The 23,319-nt window shown below is 42.1% G+C and overlaps 1 protein-coding gene across 1 annotated transcript in view; it reads left to right on the forward strand.

Annotated features, from left to right (window-relative positions):
* Positions 1-19,781, forward strand: part of GHRHR (growth hormone releasing hormone receptor) — a 51,673-nt gene extending 31,892 nt beyond the window's left edge. The window contains exons 5-13 of the mRNA XM_075922877.1: positions 3,035-3,132; positions 4,065-4,197; positions 5,015-5,168; positions 6,067-6,127; positions 7,858-7,927; positions 9,462-9,553; positions 9,983-10,112; positions 13,062-13,103; positions 18,053-19,781. Of these exons, the coding sequence (XP_075778992.1) occupies positions 3,035-3,132; positions 4,065-4,197; positions 5,015-5,168; positions 6,067-6,127; positions 7,858-7,927; positions 9,462-9,553; positions 9,983-10,112; positions 13,062-13,103; positions 18,053-18,178 (906 nt within the window). The 3' untranslated portion in view covers positions 18,179-19,781. The remainder of the gene's footprint in view (positions 1-3,034; positions 3,133-4,064; positions 4,198-5,014; positions 5,169-6,066; positions 6,128-7,857; positions 7,928-9,461; positions 9,554-9,982; positions 10,113-13,061; positions 13,104-18,052) is intronic.
* The last annotated feature ends 3,538 nt before the right edge of the window (positions 19,782-23,319 follow it).

Genomic DNA, 23,319 nt, shown 5'->3' on the forward strand with positions numbered 1-23,319 from the left:
CACACACACACACACCATGAGACTTCGGTTTCCTTTGGCAGTTGCCCTGTTCTTTCATCTAGGTTGATTCTTTGGCCAGCTTGTTCACCCATTTAAGAATTGGATTCTTGATTTATGTGCTTTTCCTTCCTATCTGATTTGCAAGGAGTGATGACCCTAAATCAGCTTTGACACTCTTACTTAGGAGATGGGCCCTCATTGACTCACCTGACAATTTGCTGCTGAGGGTCTTATGTTTGTGTTTTAATTAGACAAATGCACCACAAACTGCTCCCACGATTTTTGTTAACTAGTTAATTGGAATCTAGTATTTCACCACTATAGATATATATATATGGAGATATACCTGTGTCATAGAAGTGGAAGGGACCTTGAAAGATCATTGAGTCAAGTCTCCTGCCCTCACAGCAGGACCAAGTACCATCCTTGATAGATTTGCCCCAGATCCCTAACTGGCCCCCTCAAAGACTGAACTCACAACCCTGGGTTTAGCAGGCCAATGCTCAAACCACTGAGCTATCCCTCCCCCCTAGAATGTCTAGACTACAGAGTTTTTTCAAAAAAAAGTGCCCTTTTTTCGAAGAAACTTCACCTGCGTCCAGAGTACAGTTATGTTCCTTTGAAAGTAAATCGAAAGAACGTGGCACTTCTTTCCAAATTGGTAAACCTCTTTTTACGAGGAAGAACGCCTATTTCGAAAGAGGTCTTTCGAAAAAAGGCATATTTGAATGTGGGGGAGGCAGTTTTTTTGGAAAAAAACAACCTGCCAGAAGTGGTTCTAGGTGCCCTTTTTGTGAGAGAGCATCCTAGCAATCTGGACACTCTCTTTTGAAAAAGCGGATTGCTTTTTTGATCCGCTTTTGTAATCTGGACAGTCTCTTTCGACAGAAACTTTTTTGAAAAATCTCTTTCGAAAAAGCTTCTTTCGAAAAGAGCTTGTAGTCCAGACGTACCCTAGGTGATAGATACAGTATGAACCCTATTATGGGCAAAGGATCCTCTGCTCCCTCTTGCTTTGGGGCTGTACAACAATTTTGAATATCAAACTATTATTATTGCTTAAATGTTATTGAGAGATGGGCTGGAATCAGAACATGAGATTTTAACTGGCTTTCTTCCCCCACATGGGGAGCTGTGCTCCTCCAAAGGCTGCCCAGGGTGACCAATGACTATACAACAGAAACAAATTGGGACTGATGAGACAGATACCTCCAAACTTACTGACAGTTTGGATTCGGATCCAATTCCAGATCCAAATTCTGCATCTTGGGTCCATATCTCATTTTATTTGATGCTTTCTCTAGGGAAGGATCAAGTGAGTTTGTCCAGTTTCCTGCCTATTCAAAAACTTATGTCTGGAAAAAGCTGGATTTTAGGTTCTTTTTGAGAATCATAAAAGTTGATGTTGGGGATAGAGGGAGAAAATATCTAGTAGACAGAGTGGAAATAAGAAAAAGAGCAAACAGTGAAATACAGCTAGAGCAAGGCTGGAAAAGAATTAAAGTGTGTGAGAGAGAATAATAAAAAATTGATTTTTGTAGAGTTGTTATAGTTGTGTCAGTCCGAGGAGATTAGAGAGACAAGGTGGTCCAATATCTTTTATTGAACTAACTTCTGTTGGTGAGAGAGACAAGCTTTTGAGCTATACAAAGTTCTGCTTCAGGTGTGAGGAAAGTACACAGTGTCTCAGCTAAATACCAATTGGGACAGATGGTTTAGCATATGTAGTTAATACATATTCTAAAGGATCAGTCGAGGTGAAGTTGGCCATTGCAAGCCCCCCAGTCATAGGACAAAATGATACATTGTGCATGCACACAACAGCTATTAGTCCAGTTATTGAGGAGTTACCTCTAGCTCTAATACAAGGCATTAGTCTGCCAGCAACTAAGATGGCATGATGTTAAATCCAGTTCTCTTGAGGTCAACTGGACTTTTTCCAGTTACTTCAGTGGGGTCTGGATTTCACCCAGGGATTCTCTACAATTGTTCTCGCAAAACAAGAGTGGGTTTAAACTGAAGCCCACAAAGCTTTGTGAACTCAGATAACTGCCATTTGAAAACCCCTTGTAATACAACGATTGGTCTGGTAGCACTTTATAGACTAACAACACATGTAGATGGTATCATGAGCTTTCGTGGGCACAACCCACTTCTTCAGATGACCGGAGTTTTGAGTTTAGGATGTGCAGACCCAAAATAAATAGGAGAGAAGGGGCATGAGGGGGCGGGTGGGAGAGAGATCCTAAACTCAAAATCCGGTCATCTGAAGAAGTGGGCTGTGCCCACGAAAGCTCATGATACCATCTACATGTTTTGTTAGTCTATAAAGTGCTACCAGACCAATTGTTGTTTTTTTCCGTACAGACTAACTCGGCTACCCCCTGATGCCTCATAATACAGTTTGAGAGAATCACCAAACCTTGCAAATCATGAGATTCATCCTTCCCTGCTTGTTACCCATCTTCCTTGACCTTCTATCTTGAAATTCTGCCATACTTACCTGAACTTTTTATCATAGTGAGAATATTGAGGTTTAGTAAATGAGTGAGGATGAAGGATTTACAGGAAGGATGAATATAGACCAATTGTGGTTGAACAATCTATTCCAAAAGAGAGTCAAATTTTGACAAGAAACCCAAACTGGGACATACCTGCATGGGTTCAGAGAGTATAAGCTTGAAAGACAGTGCAGTGTCATGGAAAGACTTACAACATTTTGAGCACTTTTTTTTGTGAATTTGGACCCAATTTCAAGCATTCCTAGGCCTGCTGATGGTTTTCCAGCACAACCATGAAGAATACATAGAGCTTCATGGTTTGGATATGAAATCTGGTGAAACACAAATGATTCCAGCTGAGTTGTGCTTTGAGAGCACACATGAACCCTCAAAACAGGGGAAGTCAGGAGTGTGAGCTGAAGCCAAGGAAGAGATTTTTATGCTCAGCAAACCCAAACCACCAGATGCTGTGCAGCTTCTTTTACTTTTCTTTTCATTAAATCTGATGTGACATGTTCCTTCTCTTCTTATAGCAATCCTATTTCTCTACTGTAAAGATCATCTACACGGTGGGGTACAGCATCTCCATCTCCTCCCTCACCCTTGCTGTGACGGTACTTATTGCATTCAGGTAAGTTTATGAACATTTGCACTGGGCCCGGAAAAAAAGAAAAGAATAGACTGACATTAGGTTAATGCAGTGTGCTGGACGCTGTGGGCACAGCGATTTGCAGATTGATGCCGGGCAGAAATATCTGTTGTTTGACAACACAGTTTGCCCCATGTCCTGCTGAAGTCCAAGTCCCGCTGAAAATGGTGAGCTGCAGCTGTAGAACACTTCTGAAGATCAGCCTCAAAATACAGGTTGGACCTGCCTGGTCCAGCACCCTTGGGACCTGACTGAACCTGGATGAGGGATTTTTCCAGACCAGGGGAGGTCATTTCTGCCTCCCCCTGCTGCAGGCCTCACCTTCTGCCCTACTGCACCATTCGGCTTCCTGATTCCCCCAGTAACCTAGCTGGGTCATGTACACTGGGCTTCCCATCCCACCACACAGCCCAGGTGGGCCATGTGCTGGGCTTCTCGGCTCCCCCACCCTCAGCTGAGCTGTGTGCCAGCTCCTGGCCCCTCTGGGCAGCCCAGCTGAGACACACACCAGGCTCCCACCATCCCTGAATCACGCTGGGTTCCCATCCCCCCCTTCCAAATGATGCCAGGACTCCAGCCCCCTGCCCCCTCCATCCTCCACAGCACACCAAGTCTCTCTGATCCTGGAACATTCATGGTGCTGCTGGACCACAGATGTTGCCAGACCAGAGAGTCCCAGTTTACAGAGCTGCAACCTGTAGAATCACTGCCTGATTTGCTAAGAAAGCTCTCTAGACACTCACAGGCCTCGCTGCTCCACTCTCCATTTCTTGGGAGCAGCCAGTGTTACATCAGTGAAGGTGATTTTTTTCCAAATTCAGTGCCCATGCAGCCATTGAGTACAATGCGAGCAGAATTAGGCCACAGGTGAGTTACCCATCTCTTACCCTTCCCTTTGGTCGGCCTGCCTCCAGGAGACTCCGCTGCCCCAGAAATTACATCCACATCCAGCTCTTTCTCACCTTCATCCTGAAAGCGGTCGCCATTTTCATTAAGGACGCGGTCCTGTTTCTGGAGGATGACATTGACCATTGCAGCTTCTCTACGGTGAGCATGTGGAAAGGAGATCGAGATACTGTTTGGTGTCTTTGGGTATCCTTAACGTATTGTTTCATCTCTTGCCACTGTTTGGGTTTGTATGTGGTTCCCATGTTTGTTATGGCAGAGCTCCGGCCTTGCCTCAGGGGTCCTGCGCTTCTAGGTGGACAGTGCTTGCCTCAGAAGCTCGCTGTGGCCCTCCACATAACCTCTGATCCTTTATTAGAGGCAAGGATCATGGCCTACTGAGCCATCCTCATCATAGGTCAGTCAAACATGTTTGGGGTGAACCCCCGATAGCTCCAAACTCCCCCTTCAGGGGCAGCCTCTGTAGTGGGACAGGGAGGGATGGAGGAGCCCGGGCCTGCGTTCTGCTCTGGATTCCAGCCCAGGGTCCATAATGGCAGCAGCAGCAGGTAGTAAGTCCTCCACCACCAGAGCTGCAACTTTCCCCAATCTACTTCCCCAACCAACTCCTCCCAGCACCTTTCTCCTGATCACGTCCTTCTGCTCTTCCCCGGCACTTCTTCACTTCCAGTCCTTGGCCTCCTGGCTCTCCTTGAATGAAGGCTTGGAAGCTAGCCTCAGCAGGTCCTCAATGGGCTGCAGGTGTTTTGATTAGCCTGCTGCTTCTGGCAAGCTTTAATTGCCCCCAGGCTCTTCCTGATTGTGCTGCAGTAGCCCCTGCCCTTGTTACACAGGGAAGACAAAACTGCTCACCCAGACACCAAAATATCTACCTTCCACCAGACTGCAGTAGTCACCTCGTCTGGGTCTGTCACAACATAATGTCCAATAATGAAATTTTGCCTTCCCTGCTCCTTAGACTGAATGCAAGATATCGGTGGTTTTCTGTCACTATTTTATGATGACTAATTTCATGTGGCTGCTGGTAGAGGCTCTTTATCTGAACTGTCTGCTGTTATCATCCTTTCCTCATGGAAGACGGTATTTTTGGTGGCTTGTTCTCTTTGGATGGGGTAAGTGAGGTCTGAGGTGGGACTAGCAATGATCATGTTCTCATTAAAAGGCTTGATCTCACCCACTGGAGTCCATGGAAACATCCCGACTGCAAAGTAAATGCCCATATATGACCAAAAGGATGAACCTCAAAGTGCTTCAGGTTTGCAAAAACCTAAAACCCCGAGAATTTGCAAAACTGGGATTGAGATTTTTTGAGGACACTGTGGACGCACCATCTATTGGTCTGGGTGCCACACTGGAAGCCAAGAACTTCTGGTATTTAATCCTGGCCTTGCCAGTAGCTACCTGTGTGGCCTTGAGTAAACCCCACTAATCTGCGTGCCTTGATATCTCCATCAGTGAAATTAGGATTTATCTCTAGCTAATCTATGCCATGCCCATCAGTATGATCTTCCAGGAGCACTATGAGAATGTATTGACTAGTGTGTTGAAATGCTGACAAGGAATATTGAAATAGACAAATGCTACTCCCCAGGCCAAAATAAGAGTTCCTCACTTAAACTTTCACTGTGATTTTAGGGATGTTAGCTCTGACAGCTGTTCACAGGATTGAGGATTTCTTACAGGAGTAGGAAATTACAAGGTCAGGTCCATCCTGGAGTTACTGTATTATTTTCATATTCACTTATACATCCCTTTGCATCTCTAGAACACTGCACAAACATTAACTGGCTAATGACTTAAGCTACTTCATGGCTAATGACTTAAGCTACTTTCCTCGTAGGGGAAAATGCAATTCCTGTTAGACATAATGGTCACTGCCATGGGTATTTTCTATGGTCAGTAACTGAGTCCCATACTATCATGCTTGGATTGTTGTAGATAGGATGGAATTGAATTTGGATCGTTAATGAAATCAGAAAAAAAACAGCGTGTGTTTGATTGTTCCTACAGGTTTCCCAACATTTTTTACTGTGGTGTGGATATTCACAAAGCTATATTTCGAAGACACTGCGTAAGTAGGAGTTTCCTACTAGATTCCATACTGTTGTGTTGCATTTTGAATGTTATGATTAGTCCCAGTACTGTAATTTCACTGTGCTGGGGTGATAATCTATTGAAGACAGTGTCTTACATCTTTACACACATTTTGCACAAGTGTGAATGGTTTCACAAACACATGGCAGTAGTGGATCAGCCCCTTAACCGTCCAGTGGTTTTTTTTTTTTAATTAATGGTGAGCTCAAAAAATGTTTAAAATGAAAATGTGTTTGGGTATCACTGATGTCCCTGGTAGTTTTGCAGTTGAGGTCAGTAGAATTCAACATTTTACTTGATTTTTTTTTTCAAGTCTGGTAAAAGGATTAAGGGATATATTTCAAACTGTCCAAAACAAACTCACCTTTTGCATGGAGACTATGAAAAGATTAAGGCTAAAGGAAAACTATTTAAAGAAGTGACTGAAAATATGGGAGTGGAGTCATGACCTTTACTATAGCAAAGTTTATAGTCAAAACCTGAGATGTTACACTTCAGGGAAATCAAGGGGTTTCAATTAGATTATACATAGATATATATAAAAGAGATTTGTGCATCTGTCTGTGTGTCTCTCCGTGAGTCCATTTGTTCAAGAACTCCTAAATGGTAAGACTTAGCACCACCAAATTTGGTATGCAGCTTCCTCTTATCCTAACTTAAAGCAAGGACAGGATTTGGCTGTACCAGTAAAATGGGATGTGCCTAGAATTTGATTGTTTTCCATACTATGGAAAGAGAAGGAGAAGAGAGAGGAGGGACACGATCCTCACAGCCACCACTGGAGTAAGTGAGCACAGGGGAGAACTGTCCCACAGGGTCACCATTGGGAGCAGTCACACCACCAATGGAGTGACCAGCTGGGGATGAAGATCCACCTATCTTGCCTGCCACTGGTGAGTGGCCTCCCTGCCTTAAACCCCACCCCCTCACTCACTCACTCAGGGTGTGTCTACACTACCCCCCTCTGTTGGCAGAGGGATGTAAATTAGATATACCGAAAGTGCAAATGAAGCCGGAATTTAAATATCCCGTGCTTCATTTGCATAATTGTGTCCACCACTTTTTTTTCTGAAAAATGAGGAGTACAAGATCTTTCTAAATGGGGCATTTCTGTCAAAAATGCCCCATCTAAACTGCTGGGTTTTTTTTTTCCAAAAAGCCCCGTTTTGAATTAAAAAAGCGGCAGCCACCATTATGCAAATGAAGTGCGGGATATTTAAATCCCGGCTTTATTTGCACTTTCGATACATCTCATTTACATCCCTCTGCCGTCAGAGTGGTGTAGTTTAGACGTACCCTCACAGACAGACAGATAGACAGACAAAATTTCTCATATATAGACATTAGAGCTAGTACTTGCATGGCGACAATGTCTCAAGGGTCAAAAAGAAATCTTCAAATAACCGTGTTGTTTTTTATTTGGCTCTCAGCATCAGCCCTTATAACCAAATGTCAGTCATATTTTTGTTCATGGAGCAATAGTTTTCTGGCTATCAAAGTACCGGGACCCTTTCTCAGTATGTTAAGGGTCAGTGGAAGTTAAGATGGCATGTAGCTACAAAGCTGGGTTGTCAGATGGAATGTAGCCCCATTCCATCTTAAAAAGGAGGCTGTAGTCAGCCTCTTCATAATTCCATTGACCCTAATGTCTTCTTTTTCCGTGCAAGTATTCCAGTGACTATGTTCATTTACCTGCTACTTTTCCAGATGCTGGGATATTAACCAGGGCTCCCCTTACTGGTGGCTAATCAAAGGACCTATTATCATTTCTGTTGGGGTAGGTGTGATGTTCTAATCTTGGAAATGTGAATCGAAAAGAAACCCATTATGAGGGTGGAAAAGGGCCTGAAGCTTGAATACTTTTACCTGCACTACTACTTCCAAGTGGGAGCAGAAACTCAAGCATTGATCCACTCAAGGGATCATCCCATTGGGCTAAAGGTGAATCCTGCTGTATCTCAGAACAAACACTTCTCCCTAAAATTTCAAAGACTTGACATTCCCACTGACGTTAATGGGAGTTATTGGGTGGCTAAAGCTCTTTGAAACGCTTTGAAAATCCAGGGTGTGAGTGAAGACCCCAGATTTAGCAAAGCACTGAAGGAGAATTCCAGGCAGATCTTACTGCATTGTGTTTCCAGTTTGAGCTAATAATAGGAGTTATGGCCCTGGAGTTACACATGTACTGGGGATTCATAACTGGCTGTGGTTAATGGGCGGGGATGCTCAATTTCTTCCAACCAGTTGTTAATCCTAAGGAAATACATAACAGAAAATTGTATGGGTGCGGTGCACTAGGCTAGCATTAAAATTGCTGCAAATGGGTTACTTAATTGGATGGCAGCACAGGCTGTGCATAAATAATAAGGATTGTTGAAGGGGGCTTATGTGCAGGATACAGCAGTATGAAGGCAATATCTGAAAAACTCCAGACCGTTATCAGCTTTATTCTGCTGTGAGTCAGATTTCAAATGTCCCATGGCTCCACTGTTTTTGCCTCACTATGTTTGGCTGGCTAGGTGTGAATGGCATGCAAGCAAGCAAGGACATGTTTTTCATGCAGCCATCTAATTAACGCATCATAAGTGAATGAAATGAAATGAAATCACAATGTATGGGGAGACATGGGTATCATTAGACCAAAGCTGTCATTCATCATCACCTGAAGGATTGATGGATGCCCATTACACACGGCACGCAAGGACAAATTTACTGCTAGTAGCAAGTGATGTAGCAATCTTGGTTTCAATGGAGCTGTGACATTACATGGGCAGAAAATTTGACTGGTCAGCTCTAAAGGTATCACCTATAGCTCAGTGCAGCAATTATAATTACCTCAAACCAGAAAAATTAAGAATGCTGCATACTATAAAGTAATGATCAATTACTCCAGGGAGTAAAAAATAGAGGTGCTTAATAGATATGAGCTTCACGGAATAGCTGAGTTAGTCTGTTACAGAAAAAAAAATAACAAAAAGCTCATGTACCACGAAAGCTCATGTACCATGAAAGCTCATGCACCATCTACATGTTTTGTTAGTCTATAAAGTGCTATCACTTGTTGTTTTTAATAGATATGGTCTTCCAAAGAAGACAGCGCAGAATTATACGCAATATCCTTAGGGATATTTTGCTGCAGTCTTTTTAAGACAGGAAGTTTTTATTTATGTACCATAATGTTTGTTTTATTGTATAGCTTTCACAGTATGTGCAGGAATGGCTAGTAATTATTTAAGTCACTATAATTTCACAAGAATGTTTGTTAGTAAAAAGTAACACAATCTTCTTTTTCCCCAAAACCATGAAAACAGGTCAACTTTATCCTTTTTATCAACATCGTCAGAATCTTGCTAAAAAAGCTGGACCCGAGACAAATCAACTTCAATAATTCATGTCAGTACAGGTAATCCAGTGCCACTCACAGTGTGAGCAATGCTTCCGTCTGTTATACTTTCCAAATGGAGAAGCTGAGTCAGAAATTAAAGGACATGCCCAAGGTCACAGGACAGAATCATTTTCAGAAGCAGGATTAGCATTTAGGGTGCTTGGCCCCAGCTCTGTTGTCCCTCTGAACAGAACTTTTATTTATTCTTACAAAGAAGTAAGGCTACCAAAAGATAGCAAGCAAGGTTGGTTATATGGTACCTCCACACCAATCAGAAGCACTGGAAATTTCTCTCCACCTTGTTCTCATAGGACTGAAAAATTTAGAGCTAGGTCCTTTTTTTAACCTATTTCTCATTGCTCATTACTAGAGAATTTCTAGTTCACCTGTCCTACACACTTCAGAAGAAAGACTTTTTTTTTTGCCTCTTCTTATTTCTTGCCGTAGACGGCTTTCAAAATCAACGCTGCTTCTCATTCCATTATTTGGGACACATTATATTGTCTTCAACTTTCTCCCTGAATACATCAACCTGGGACTGCGGCTGTATTTAGAGCTCTGTATTGGATCTTTCCAGGTAAGTCTATTGAAATGTTGTAACAATGCGCATGCTTCAGTAGCTTGTCTAGCCCGAACAGATGTCATTGGTGTGCACATTCAAGTGGGATGGCGATTCAGACTCAGTCTGTGGAATTGCACAGAACTTCAAACTCTTTGTTGCAATGGCCAGCTTGTGGTGAGGTGACGCAAATCATCACATTTAAAGCCTCCAGAAAATCACCCAGCCTATGTCTACTCTGCACGCTTATTTCAAAATAACTCACGTTATTTCAAAATAACAGACTACACGTCAACACAGCATGTCCAGAATTTAGAAATAATTTCGAAATAACAGGATTCTTACTTCGCCTTTTGTAACCCTCATTTCACAAGGGCTGTGTCTAGACTGCAGGGTTTTTTCGAAAAAAGTAGCCTTTTTTCGAAAAAACTTCACCTGCGTCTAGACTACAGCCACGTTCTTTTGAAATTAAATCGAAAGAATGCGGCTTTTCTTTCGACGGCGGTACTCCTCATTTCACGAGGAAGAACGCCTTTCTTTGAAAGTGCTCTTTTGAAAAAAGGCATTCTTGACTACAAACAGGGCTTTTTCGAAAGAGAGCATCCAGACTGCCTGGGTGCTCTCTTTCGAAAAAGCGGCTTGCTTTTTCGAAAGTACTGCTTGCAGTCTAGACGCTCTTTTTCAAAAGAGACTTTTTCGAAAGTATCTTTCGAAAAAGCCACTTTCGAAAGAGGCTTGCAGTCTAGATGTAGCCCTTAAGGAGTAAGAAAAGTCAAAGGAAAAGTGTTCTTCCTTTGACTTCATGCTGTGTAGACAGCGCAAACCAAGTTAAGCTACTTCGACTTCAGCTGCTCAATTAACATAGCTGAAGTTGTGTATCTTAACTCGACTTTAGCCTGCAGTTTAGACATACACCCAGTGGGTATCGATCTTTCATTTCTAAACAGTAAGGAGTCAATTGTTTCCCCAGTCTCATCTCCTACAGACTGCTGTTGCACTGTGTAAGTCCTTAGATGAACCACACAAGGTCAGGGCAGAATTCTTCAATGCAGGAATCAGCCTTATACTGCCCCCGTAGCAGATCCCAGAACAGGAAATGTCCCAGTGGCATTGACTGCTCGGACATTCAGGGCAGTGGGGAGGTGCCATAAGTTAGAGCAACCCCATGGCTGCTCTGGTTTATGGTAGGGGCTATTTTGATCCCCTGCTTTGGTCCAGAGTCTGGACAACACAAAGGTCATTGAAAGCCCCTCTCTTTGTCCTACCTCTTCCCGTGACATATGTTGCACACTCTGTCCCACAATGTCTAGCAGCTATACTCACTGAGCACCTTCCTCTTTGGCTTTTGACTTGTAATGCTGCTTCCCGCTGGTCAATGATGATCCCACAGTCTTCTAAGACATGTAAATCAACAGAGACCTATGAGCGGTGCTGATTTACACCAGATGAGCAGTAAACCCATACACTATGTCTAGACTGCAGGCTTCTTTCAGAAGAAGCTTTTCTGGAAGAGATCTTCCAAAAAACTTCTTCAGAAAAAGAGCATTTACACAGCAAAAGCACGTCGAAAAAGCGATCTGCTTTTTCAAAAGATAGCGTCCATACTGAATGGACTATCTTGCATGTAAGCTGTGATTACTACGGACAGAGTGACCACCAGGACACCTGTACTTTTTCCTCTTTCCTCTTCTTTTGAAAGAACTCTCTCTTCTCCGGCCACACACGTCTTTCAGAAAAAGGCTTCTTCCTCATAAAAAGGGGTTTACCAATGTTGGGAAAACCCCTCTGTTCCTTCGATTTTTTTTGAAAGAACATGATTGCAGTGTGGACATAAGTGAAGGGCTTTTTTGAAAAATGGCCGTTTAAAAAAAAAAAAAAAACCTTTGCAACGTAGATATACATAGAGTACACAATGGTGGCCTTGTCAAATGCCAGCCCATATAATCAGCGGCGGATTTAGGGCAGGGCGGGCAGGGCGGCTGCCCCGGGCCCGCGCTTCCCGAGGCCCCGCGCATGCGCCTTAGTACCACGGCGCATGCGCTCTGTCAAAGGGGGGGGGGCACGAAATTTTTCTGCCCGGGGCCCCGCGGCGCTGCCTTGGGCCCCGCGGCACTCTCATCCGCCCCCTGCATATAATTCCATTCTTCCTCTCTAAAGTCTCTATGTGGTTTCAGTCTCTTCTCTGAATTTCAGTCTCGGGGACTGTCCATCATCATTAAATTATCTTGCAATGCAAGAAAAGATGCTAAAAGGGCCAAATCGTCAGCTGGTGTAAACTAGGCATAGAACAGTTGACATTGTTTGTACTGTGCAGATTTGCGCCAATGGAGGCTCTAGCACAAAATGCTTCCTGAAACGCTCTAGGGCTTGGTTCTGATCTCAGGTGTTGGACACCAGGCATAAGTCTAGAGATGTCACTGGAGTTTTGGTGTCAAGCCACTGTATATGAGATCCAGATCAGGCCCACTGTGTTTCATATTGCTGCCAGGCAGTGTGCTATAGAGATAAAGCTTGTGATTGGGTATTTTGAGAAACAATGAAAATAAAGCTAAGCAGTGACTGGAAAGCAACCTGATCCAGAACATATCAGGGTGCTTTGCTGATTTACAATAGTGTTCAGGGTGCTTTGCTGATATACACTTGCTGAGCCTCTGGCAGACAGCATATTGGGCTATAGAAACAGCTGTGATTTTGAGCACCACATTATAGATATAAGGCCAGATTCACTCCTGGTCGAGGAGATTATCAGCTGGTGAAAACTGGAGTCGCTTCACTGACTTTGACAGGGTGACACTACTTTTACAACAGATGAGGATCCAACTGGCAAACTGTGTGACTTGACTTGGTGCAGCTCAGAATATGTTATGCTCACTCCAATGTATAACATGGATGTGTGTCATCCCAGACTGATGTAGCTGAAACAGCGTTTTAAAATGGTGTTATCATTTAACTGTTTTGCTTCTTCAGGGATTTATTGTAGCCGTTTTGTACTGTTTCCTTAATCAAGAGGTAAGAGAACTACATTCCCTTCTTCATTATTGATAGAAATGAAAGCCATATGTAGTTAATACCTAATTTCACACTGGCAGGTTATCAGTTCAGCACCATTGCCTAGTGACATGGGAGTTAATGCTGCTGAATAGTGCCTTGGATTATCTTCATGAGAATGAAGCCACCTAGTGGGCAGAAACGTTGTTGCCATTTTGTCCTGAATTTTAATAGGACGTTGTTACCACAGAATCATAGAACACTAGAATTGAAAGGAACCTTGAGAGGGCATCAAGTCCAGTCCCCTGCCCTCACGGTAAAACCACACCCACCTAGATCATCCCTGATAGATGTCTGTCCAACCTGCTCTTAAATCTCTCCAGTGATGGAGATTCCACAACCTCCCTAGGCAATTTATTCCAGTGTTTAACCACCCTGACAGGAAGTTTTTCCAAATGTCCAACCTAAACCTCCCTTGCTGCAATTTAAGCCCATTGCTTCTTGTCCTATCATCAGAGGTCAAGGAGAACAATGTTTCTCCCTTCTCCTTGTGACACCCTTTTAGGTACTTGAAAACTGCTATCTCTGTTTATTATTATTTATTATTTATACTGGGGTAGGTTGAACCGTGGACCACCACACAGATACACTGGTGCTCTACAAACACAGAATAAAAAGAAAGTCCACGCTCCAAAAAGCCAGCAGATTTTTTTATTAAGTTAGAAATAATGTCAACTTTAGAGATTGTTTCACAAAAGGAAGATCATGCCAGACCAATGATGGATAACCAAGGCTTATGAATGGCCTTCCTTTGTCTCATTGGACCGCAAGATTGAAATCAGTCATGTGCACTAACTGTGACCCCAAGAAAAAGATTGAATGCATTCATATATGGGATGTTGAATATTTAAAAACAAGCAGAAATGCTTTAATTGTTCATAAATTAACCAAACGGTCATCAACTTCAAATAATAAAAAATAAATATTCACACTTACTTTACAATATGAAATCCCTACTTGGCTTCTTCCCCGCCTCCTTTCCCAAGCACGTCCCCACCCCTGCTCTTCCCCCTCTCTCCCAGCACTTCTGTAGCTCCATGAATTGGCTGTTTCATGCCTTGTCCTCCCTTTTCCCCTCTCCCTCTCAGAGCTTGAATGCCGCAGGAAATCTCAGAGCATGAACTTGCACCCTGATCACTTTGGCTAATAGCCATGGAGGAACCTATCCTCCATGAATTTATCTAACTCCTTTTCAAACCCACCTATCACTTTGGCCTTTGCAACATCCCATGGCAATGAGTTCCACAGGTTGACTGGACAGTGGGTAAAGTAGTCCTTCCTTTTGTTTGTTCAACCTGCTGCCAATTAATTTCAGTGCAGTGTGATGTGGTAAATAACACTTCCTTATTCACTGTCTCCACACCATTCAGGATCTCTATCATATCCATTTTTCCAGCTCACCAATGAGTACTGCTGTTAGTTTTTAGCTGTATAGTAATTCAGTACCAACTAAGATCAGATCCCAGTAGTGCTAGGCACTATATAAATATAGAGCAAAAAGATAGTCACTCTCCAATAAGCTTATCATTGAAGTAGACACGCCACACACAGGGCAGGAGACTGGAGTATAGCCAAAACAGCAGAGTTAGTGGTCAACAAATGACACATTAATACCAAATTTCTTTTCCAAAGATTCCTTGGAAATTTTGGAGGATAAGATAACTATGGAAAGGAGAGGGGGCATAGCTGGGAGGGTGGGGGAAGGAAGGAGGAGAACATGGTGAGAGAGAGGAGTGAAGCAAAGGTAAAGAGGTGGTTAGTGAATGGGTAGATGGGCATGGTTTGGAGCAAACAGCCCATCAGCATAGGGTAGAGAACTCCTTGAGTGAAAACCACAAATAGCATCCAGATGATGTCGCTCAGATCTGCTGGAACCTGCTGCAGCACCAGCTAAATCTGCTTCCATATCTGCTCTTGATTGACTGACAAGGAGCCCCAACAGCAGTAATGGATCTAGTCCAGAAGTTTGGCTCTGAATCCCCTACAACGCTGGGAAAGTTTGCATCAGAGTTTAAACTTAGTTGCTTTGATACCTCTCAGAGATGGAGAGTCCAACACATCTCTAGGTAAGCTGTTCTGATAGTTAATTATCCTCATTGTTTAAAAAAAAATGTTCCTTCATTCTAGTCTGAATTTGTCGAGTTTCAGATTCCAGCTATTGCATCTCATTGTTTTGTCCCCCTCTCTAACCCGCTAGATTAAACTCTACTAGCAAAATTTCCTTTCCCCATGTAGGTACATGTAGATGTGATCAAACCATTACTTAACCATCTCAAATAAATGAAGTAGACTGAGATTCTTAATTCTCTCACTTTAAGCCATGTTTTTAGATCTCAGCTCATTCTTGTAGCTCTTTTCAGAATTATTTCCAATACTGCCACATCTTTTTTGGAATGTGGGCACTTCTGTGATGGAATCTGCTTAGCCCCTATGAGGCAGGGTGCCTGCTCTGTGGAAACTAAAGATGAGAAGGAAAGAACAAGCAAGAGCAATTTACACATGCACACAGACAGGTGCACCTTCTCCCCTGGCACAAGCTTTGAAAATCGCAGGATCAGAGCTTAATAAATGACACACTCTAGTAGAAAGAGTTTGTGTTAATTAAATCACTATCCTGATCATCAGAAGCACATAGGAAACACTATGTTGGGCAATATGTGCTATTGTTTCATGAATAGCTTTAAAATATTCTAATTAAAACTGTACGGCAGTAAAAGCAACTAGTTACAACAAAGGAGTCAAAAATCAAAAAGAATGTCAAGTCAGTAAATACATAACAGATAATATCAGTTTTCACAGGTGCCTTGTTAAAACTAGAGTTTTAGTACTAGGCTTCTACCACTGTGTGATCTCCCACAGAAGCAGTAGTGATGGGAGTGTTTGTGTTAAACCATCTTAAACTGTTGGCATTTTAAACCATGGTTTCATTATGCACTGTTCTCAGCATTGTGAGGAAGGTAATGTGAGCCAATAGCTCGTGCCTTGGCTAGGAAAATGGAGTGTTGGCCTGCCAAGTGTCATTGGGCAAATCGCCTCACAACTTAACTGTGCCTCAGTTTTGCTCTCTGTAAAATGGAGCTAAGGATACTGACATTCTTTATAAAGTTTTTGAGATCTATTAATAATAAGCAGTACATCAGTGCTAGGCATTATTTTTATGGCATGATGGAACTGGTTGGCTATATTAGCACTCCTCTGTTCCTACCACCAGTGCTAGAGGTAGGATGGGAACATTTAAAGACTAGGTTAGTGTAGACACAGCTGTACATATTGCATGGAATTCACCCTTATAGTGTGGTTCTCTGCCCCCCTCTTGAGGATTGGTGTTTTAACTAAAGCAGCAGATACTCACATTCTGAGGTCCATTTTCATAGTTTATTATTTGTGGGTAGTGCCTTGGAGCCCCTGACATGACATTAGCCACTAGGCTTGATGTAGGTGTTCATTTTAAATGGAAGAGGTGTGTCATTGGTTCACTGGTTAGATACCATGACAGATAATGCACAGAATCAGAAGCAATTACTACAGTCAAATAGATATGCCATGAATTTATTAGGGGCAATATGGGCTAGTGGTCTGAGCATGGAACTAGGAGACATGACTCCTGAATGTTAATCCCATCTCTGTCCATCTAGGTCTATGTCTTCACTGCATGCTTATTTTACAGCTTATTTCACGGCATGCTTATTTACACGTTTATTACACAGCAAGCCTATTATTTTGAAATAATGAGCTTCTTATTCTGACTTCTGTAACTCTCATTTCATGAGGAGTAAGGAAAGCTGAAGGAAGAGTGTTCTTCCTTTGACTTTCTGCTGTGTAGACAACACCTAATGCAGAGTTAAGCTACTTCGACTTCAGCTATGCAATTAACGTAGCTGAAGTTGCGTAGCTTAACTCGACTTTAGCCTGCAATGTAGATGTGCATTATCATGATTTATTATTTTAGAGTACAGGAGGCCCCCGATTTGCGACCATCCGAGTTCTGACCTCCCACATTTATAACCATTTTTGTAAGTGTGGAAGGGCCGAAAACCTCCAACTTACATCCTTGGCCCGCATTTACTCCTCTCGTCAATGAGGGTTCAAGTTACAACGCCCCCGAATTACGACGCTTCCCCCAGAACCAAACACGTTGCAAGTTGGGGGCCTTTGGACAGATCCTCAGAGGTCCTAGCTCCTATTACAAGCAATGGGAGCAAGGCATGTAAATATTGTTATGATTCTGGGTTTCATCTCTTTGTAACAGGGATAATAATATTTAATTTATCTAACTCATACTGTCTTGGGGAGAGTTTTTTTTAACTTTGCATGATTCTTAGATGGTACTGTGCATGTTGTAGAAGGTAAGAGGCTGTAAAAGGTATTATTATAAATTAGGTTGCTGCTTATTGTATAACTACTGTTTGTGCTAGTCTGGATTAATAGTTCTAACAGCAAGACTGAAGTTTTAGTAATCCTTTATTTGCCTATGAGAAGAAATGCTGTTATGAAAATGCTGAACATTTTAGAAATGCTGTTATGAAAATGCACAAACTCCTTTAAAATTCCTCTTTTTTTTCCCTGAAAATCAGAAACAGATGGTAACATTTTTGGAAAAAAAACCTCCAGCTGCTTTTTTAAATTAAAAATGTTGAAATTTCAGCATTCAAACGCCTTCTAGTATTATAGTTGGTTGAAAATATTTGGTAAAATCACACTGAGATTTTTTTTTCCTTTTTATTTAGAAATTTCATTAAAATTGTCACTTTTGAAAAATGTTGACTCATTCTCGTGACAAACATTCCCCATAATGCATACACAAGCTCCATACCATGAATGTGCATGTCCAAATCCCCTCTCCCTGGGCTCATTTGGTCTAGAGATGAAATCAATGCAACGGACAACTAACAACTTCCTTTCCTTGTCAGGTGCAAGCAGAGATTGGCCGAAGATGGCACGGGAAGAGCTATGGATTTATGTCAGTGTGGAGGAAAAGGACTAGGTGGACCATGCCATCTAGTTCTGGGATGAAAATCACTACCTCGGTGTGTTAGGGATGGAGAGCTACCAGACTGGCAGCAATGGTGTGTAGGAGCCTGAATGTGATTTAGGAAACTGAATGTAAATCATCTGACTGTAACTTAAAATGCCAGAGTGAATTAGAGAAGTCTAATCTAGTCCCATAGAAATTCCAGCCACAGACCTCTATAGAATGTAACAAGCATTACAGCATTCGATCAAACACTGATTGGCTGTTCATCTCATCGTTTTCATGTGTTTCGTATTCAGCACAGCAACAGCACCATAGCAACAACTTCCTCTACTTTCACCCAGGTTTTGGACTGTTTTTTCATAGACTACACATCAAAGCACATCAACTGGAAGGTCACCACATGTATCCGAAAGTGACACGGTAAAAGTGCCAGTTCTGGAATGCATTACCACCCTCTTGGGAACTGGGCTGAAACTGCTGAATGAGTAGACTAGCAAGCAAGAAACAGAATGCTTCTTGAGATTACAGCACAATGTTATCAGTCTCCTCATAAGCATGGAGATTCATAGTTGAAGCTAAACCCAAGTGTAGAATGGACTCTCAATATTGTGCAAAAGGTGTTTCACAAAGTATGGTCCCTGGACTACCAGTGAGGTAGAGAGTCTATCTTGGTAGCCTACAGGTGACATGTCTGAGAATTAACTAGTAGGAATCTGAGCTGTTGGAGGAAGAAAATCCCATGGGGGTGGGGGGAAAAAGAAATTGAGCTAAGTAACTAAAACAAGAAGGGAAACCAATAAAGCTGCTCTTTGGAGAAAGAGAATATGCTTGTGGGGCTACTGGTAAATTTTAACTTGAGAAGGAAAGACAAGTAGAAATAAACAGCAAGTAAAAATGGATTTGATGCCCTAGAAAAACAAAGGGAGAATGAATTAGTAAGAAGGAGAGGCTAGAGGTGGTCAGGAAATTACTGTTTTTCCCTGTGAATTTTTTTGAGGAAAAATAAAAGAAATATTCAATTGCCATTTTTTTCTTGCTTTTTCAGGCTTTTGTAAAAAAAAATCCTTTTTTGCCAGTTGTTTGGAAAACAAATTCATGTTTGACAAAAATTTTCATTTCTTTTGTAAAGAGTTGGCTCTTACCGATTAGCACCTGCAAATAATAGCATGACTGCCAATTTCCCTGCACTAATGTCTGCGCTGAGAGGAACATCTTGCCTGTGAGGTGGGCCAGATCCTCACAGTTACTTAGGCTGCCAGTAGAAGTTAGGAGATTTAAATACCTTTCAGGATCTGGGTCACAGGCTTGATTCCTTTTGTAGTGTCCCTGAGCACTCGAAATAACAGGAACATAGGAATTGTGGGGCTCAGTCTCAGCCACAGAAAGGCCAGATACAGGAGAGCCGACTGCCTTGCCAGCTCCCTTGGCAAGTTGGAAGGGGAGAGGCTTCAGGCAGAAGGGACAGGGCCTAAGCACCGCCCAGACTATGCTGTGCCCTCCTGAGCACTCAGCACCATGTGGGGCCCAGTGATTTGAATCACCCAGCCCTAGGGCAGTTGCTCTTTTATCCCCACCCCCCAGTGTCTTCAGAATATAGCTTTGTGACTATCCACACATCCCATGTGGAAATGGGGGTTAGCCTCCTTGCCACCATTCTCCATCCTCCTTCCTCTAACTCACAGGCCTGCTTTCTACACTAAGAATGAGGATGAAGATGGGGGGGGGGGGGGAGATGCACAATTCCCAGCTGTGAAAATATAATACATTTGTGCACTGTCATCTGTCTTACATGGAACCCGTTCCCTTGTCTGCATAGAACCTGGGGCACTTTGATGGGCAGTACCTAGAAATCATGTTGATCAAATTCATGTATGTGACCCAAGGTGAAATGAGGGCTTTCCAGCATGTAGGCCCTTATATAACTACCTATAAGAATTGAATGGTGTAGTCAATGTCAACTAGATCGAAAGTACTGTCAGATTAAACCCCTGAGGCGATTAATTGAGTTTTCACTCCAGACACCAGGAATTGTCCAGCCTCAATTAGATTGTTAGTTTTGCACATGATCGGGTAGAGAGCATTTTAGACCTTTGAGTTTTTAAAATCTTCACATTGGAAACATATCTCCGTGGAGCTCATAGAGTCACCACATTGAGGAAAAAAGGGAGAATGAGACTGATGGCAAATAGGTATCCTTCTTTTACTCATTGGAGCATTCTTTGTTTGGGGTTGTGAGTTTTTATTTCGCCTATTCCCATTTCATGACCAGTGATATTCGATATTCCGTAATTAGGACACATAACCGTTGACTTTTTTTGTTCTCCGTTTTTACGTGGTTTATTATCCTGGCTTGGAAATCTTCAGAATATTTATCTCACACGAACCTTCTGTCTCGACTGGTCCATTATTTTTGGCTCCTGTCTGAGAAGGACATGGCAGATTTATAACATGTTAATACATAGCCTATTTGTGTCTGTATACCCTCTGGCACTGTGAGCCAAATACAGAGGCCAGTAATGTCAAAGGCCACTGAAGTCTATTGAGAAAGGGCCATTGGCTCAACCATTATGCCACTAAGGTCTGATGGCACTAAAACAACTCAATAAACATTAGTGTAATGAAGGTTAAAACAAGCAGGTGGCGAAGGAAGCGTTGTTTTCTGAAATGGGGTGTATCATTCACCTTACCACCACCATACCAGTTCTTTGGTCTGAGCAAGGCTCTTCTGTCTTCTAGAAGAGTGTTTCTCAACCAGTGGTAGAGGTAGCCTTAAGGGTACCCAAGAGAAGTCTGGAGGGTACGTCAACACAACTGAAATTTGCAGAAAACTGAATTTTTTATTATTTTTGTACTTTTTACACCCAAAAATTTCATTGCCTGCCCGGCTACGATTAAGTTGTTTAAACAAATGTGTTGCAATGGTAGAAACAAATGTTGTGTGTCCGAAAACTATAGGTACTGGGGGTACTTGTAATATTTTTTAAAGGGATACTTTATAAAAAAGGTTGAGAAACACTGTTCTAGAATGTCCTCACTCTCACTCCACTGTATTGTTTTTGGGATGTCGCCCATGACTGCAGTACCAGAATACACATCCAAATTCAGGGGTTTTTTTTGTTTGTTTTTTGTTTTTTTTTTGTAATTAACATGGGAAACCATAAGCCAACCTCTCTATGGGAGCGTAGGAAGAAACTTTCCCTTAGGGCAGTTTTTCTTGTCACTCACTGCACAGGTGCTTTCTCCTCTAACTCCCACTTTCTCTCTCCCTCCGGGAGCATCCCGAATGCAGCAAAACAACTGTTTCCTGGCATTGGGAGGATGGGAGAAGAATTGGTCAACAGGACTGTAAGATTGTGTCTACACTGCATCTGTAACTCAAATTAAGCTACACAGTTTGTGTAGCATATTCCAAGTGTATTTTGAAACAGCTTATTTCAAAATTTGGTGCTGCCTAAACAGTGCCACTTTTCAAAATAAACCACTATTCCAAAATGTCCTTTAATCCTCATGGAATGAAGTTTACAGGGACGTAGGAATAGTGAGCCTGTTATTTTGAAATGTATTTTGAAAAAACGGGCTGGTTTAAAAGATGTGAAATAGCACCGCTGTCCAGACCACCTCTGTGGGCAAGAGGGACTGGAGGAGAGAGGAAACTTAGTTGTTGGCGTGTGATGAAAACCCGCTAATTTTTCTCCATGGGTGCCCCAGCCCCAGCGCACCCACAGAGTCACCGCCTGACTCATTGATGTTTGCATAGTTTCTTGTACTTTTCTCTGAAGCATCTAATATGAATCACTTTTGCAGCTACCGTTTTGAACTGGATTGATCACCAGCTTGATCTGGCATGGCAGGTCCTGACTTTGCATTTTTACTCCAGCTGGGTTTCTTTTTGGATAAAAAGATTCAAATGAAATGTTTGAAATTCAGAAGGTTGCTCTATTTCCACAGGGAACAGTGAAAAATTGAATTACAAAACCAGCCATTTCATGAGAACATAATGAAAAGCAATATACCCAGGCTACAAAAACATCCACAAATGAAATTGATATTTTTTCTTTCATTTCAAGAATTTCTCTGTGAGGCTCATTTCTGCACACAACTGTTAGCAGGCAGAACAGAGAATGAATTTGCTCAAAAGAAGCAGATATTTTCTTGCTGCTGTTTCCTTTAAATGTCAATTATTGAATGGTTTCTTTGGGATTTTATGGTGTGAATTCTCTCCATCTCTTTGAGATAATTTGTCAATAGAAGAGCAGAGCCTTTCCTGAGTCTGTTCTCGCTTACCAAAAAGAGTTGTGCTACAAATCTATTATGCTATAATTGTAATGTGAATGTCTGTGATAACACAAAATTACATATTTTAGGATTATATCCCAACGTTTGCCAGTGTAATCTTGATTAACAGGTGTTACCTATAATAAGAAATTAAACAATTTTTACATTTTTTTTTTTACATTTTACTGTGTTTTAAGTATTTTTACATTTTACAAGTTTTACATTTTTCATTTTTTGGAAAAGGAGTAAAATTTACAGTGAATTCAAATAGCCCTGAGTTGGCCTATCATTAAGAGTTTTCCTACATATGCATACTTACTACACCAAGTTATTTTCCGTCAGGTTCTTGGCTTTCAAATGCAATGTTCAGTCAAAATGTGTATGAAAAGTGAAAGGAGCTGGAATTCCTTGAGCTAATTATACTAACTACCACCATTTTGTCTTTGTGGCTCAAATTGGAAGTAGACTGTGCCTATGACAGTGACAATTCAGGCCCAGTGAGTCTAGCCTTTTACACTCTTATTTGTGTTTCTAATGGGGGAGGAGGCGGAAGAGAAGGGAAACCTCTTTAAAGACATATTTTACAGTCCTAGCACTGAAGCTGTGATCCATCAGATTTCACAAGCTTTTTTTCTGCTGTAAATGAGAAATTCCAAAATACAACCAAGGCTACTCTTGTGGTACAGTAGGTTATATTCACATCTCTCAGGTCATGTCTTCACCCTGGGGAAGATTGACGTTGACGTGATTCATCTTTCAGAGTTTGACTTAGTGGGTCTAGTAAAGACCTGCTAAATTGAATTCAGAGAGCACCCACAACGGCAGCCAGTACTTCTGCTCCTTCAAGGAGTAAGGGAAGCCGATGGAAGTGTTTGCTCCCATTGGCCTCCTACTGTGGGGACGGTGGGGAACCTCAAGTTAAGTTGT

Source organism: Pelodiscus sinensis, chromosome 2 (genome assembly GCF_049634645.1).
Source record: "Pelodiscus sinensis isolate JC-2024 chromosome 2, ASM4963464v1, whole genome shotgun sequence".
Classification (NCBI taxonomy): Eukaryota; Metazoa; Chordata; order Testudines; family Trionychidae; genus Pelodiscus; species Pelodiscus sinensis.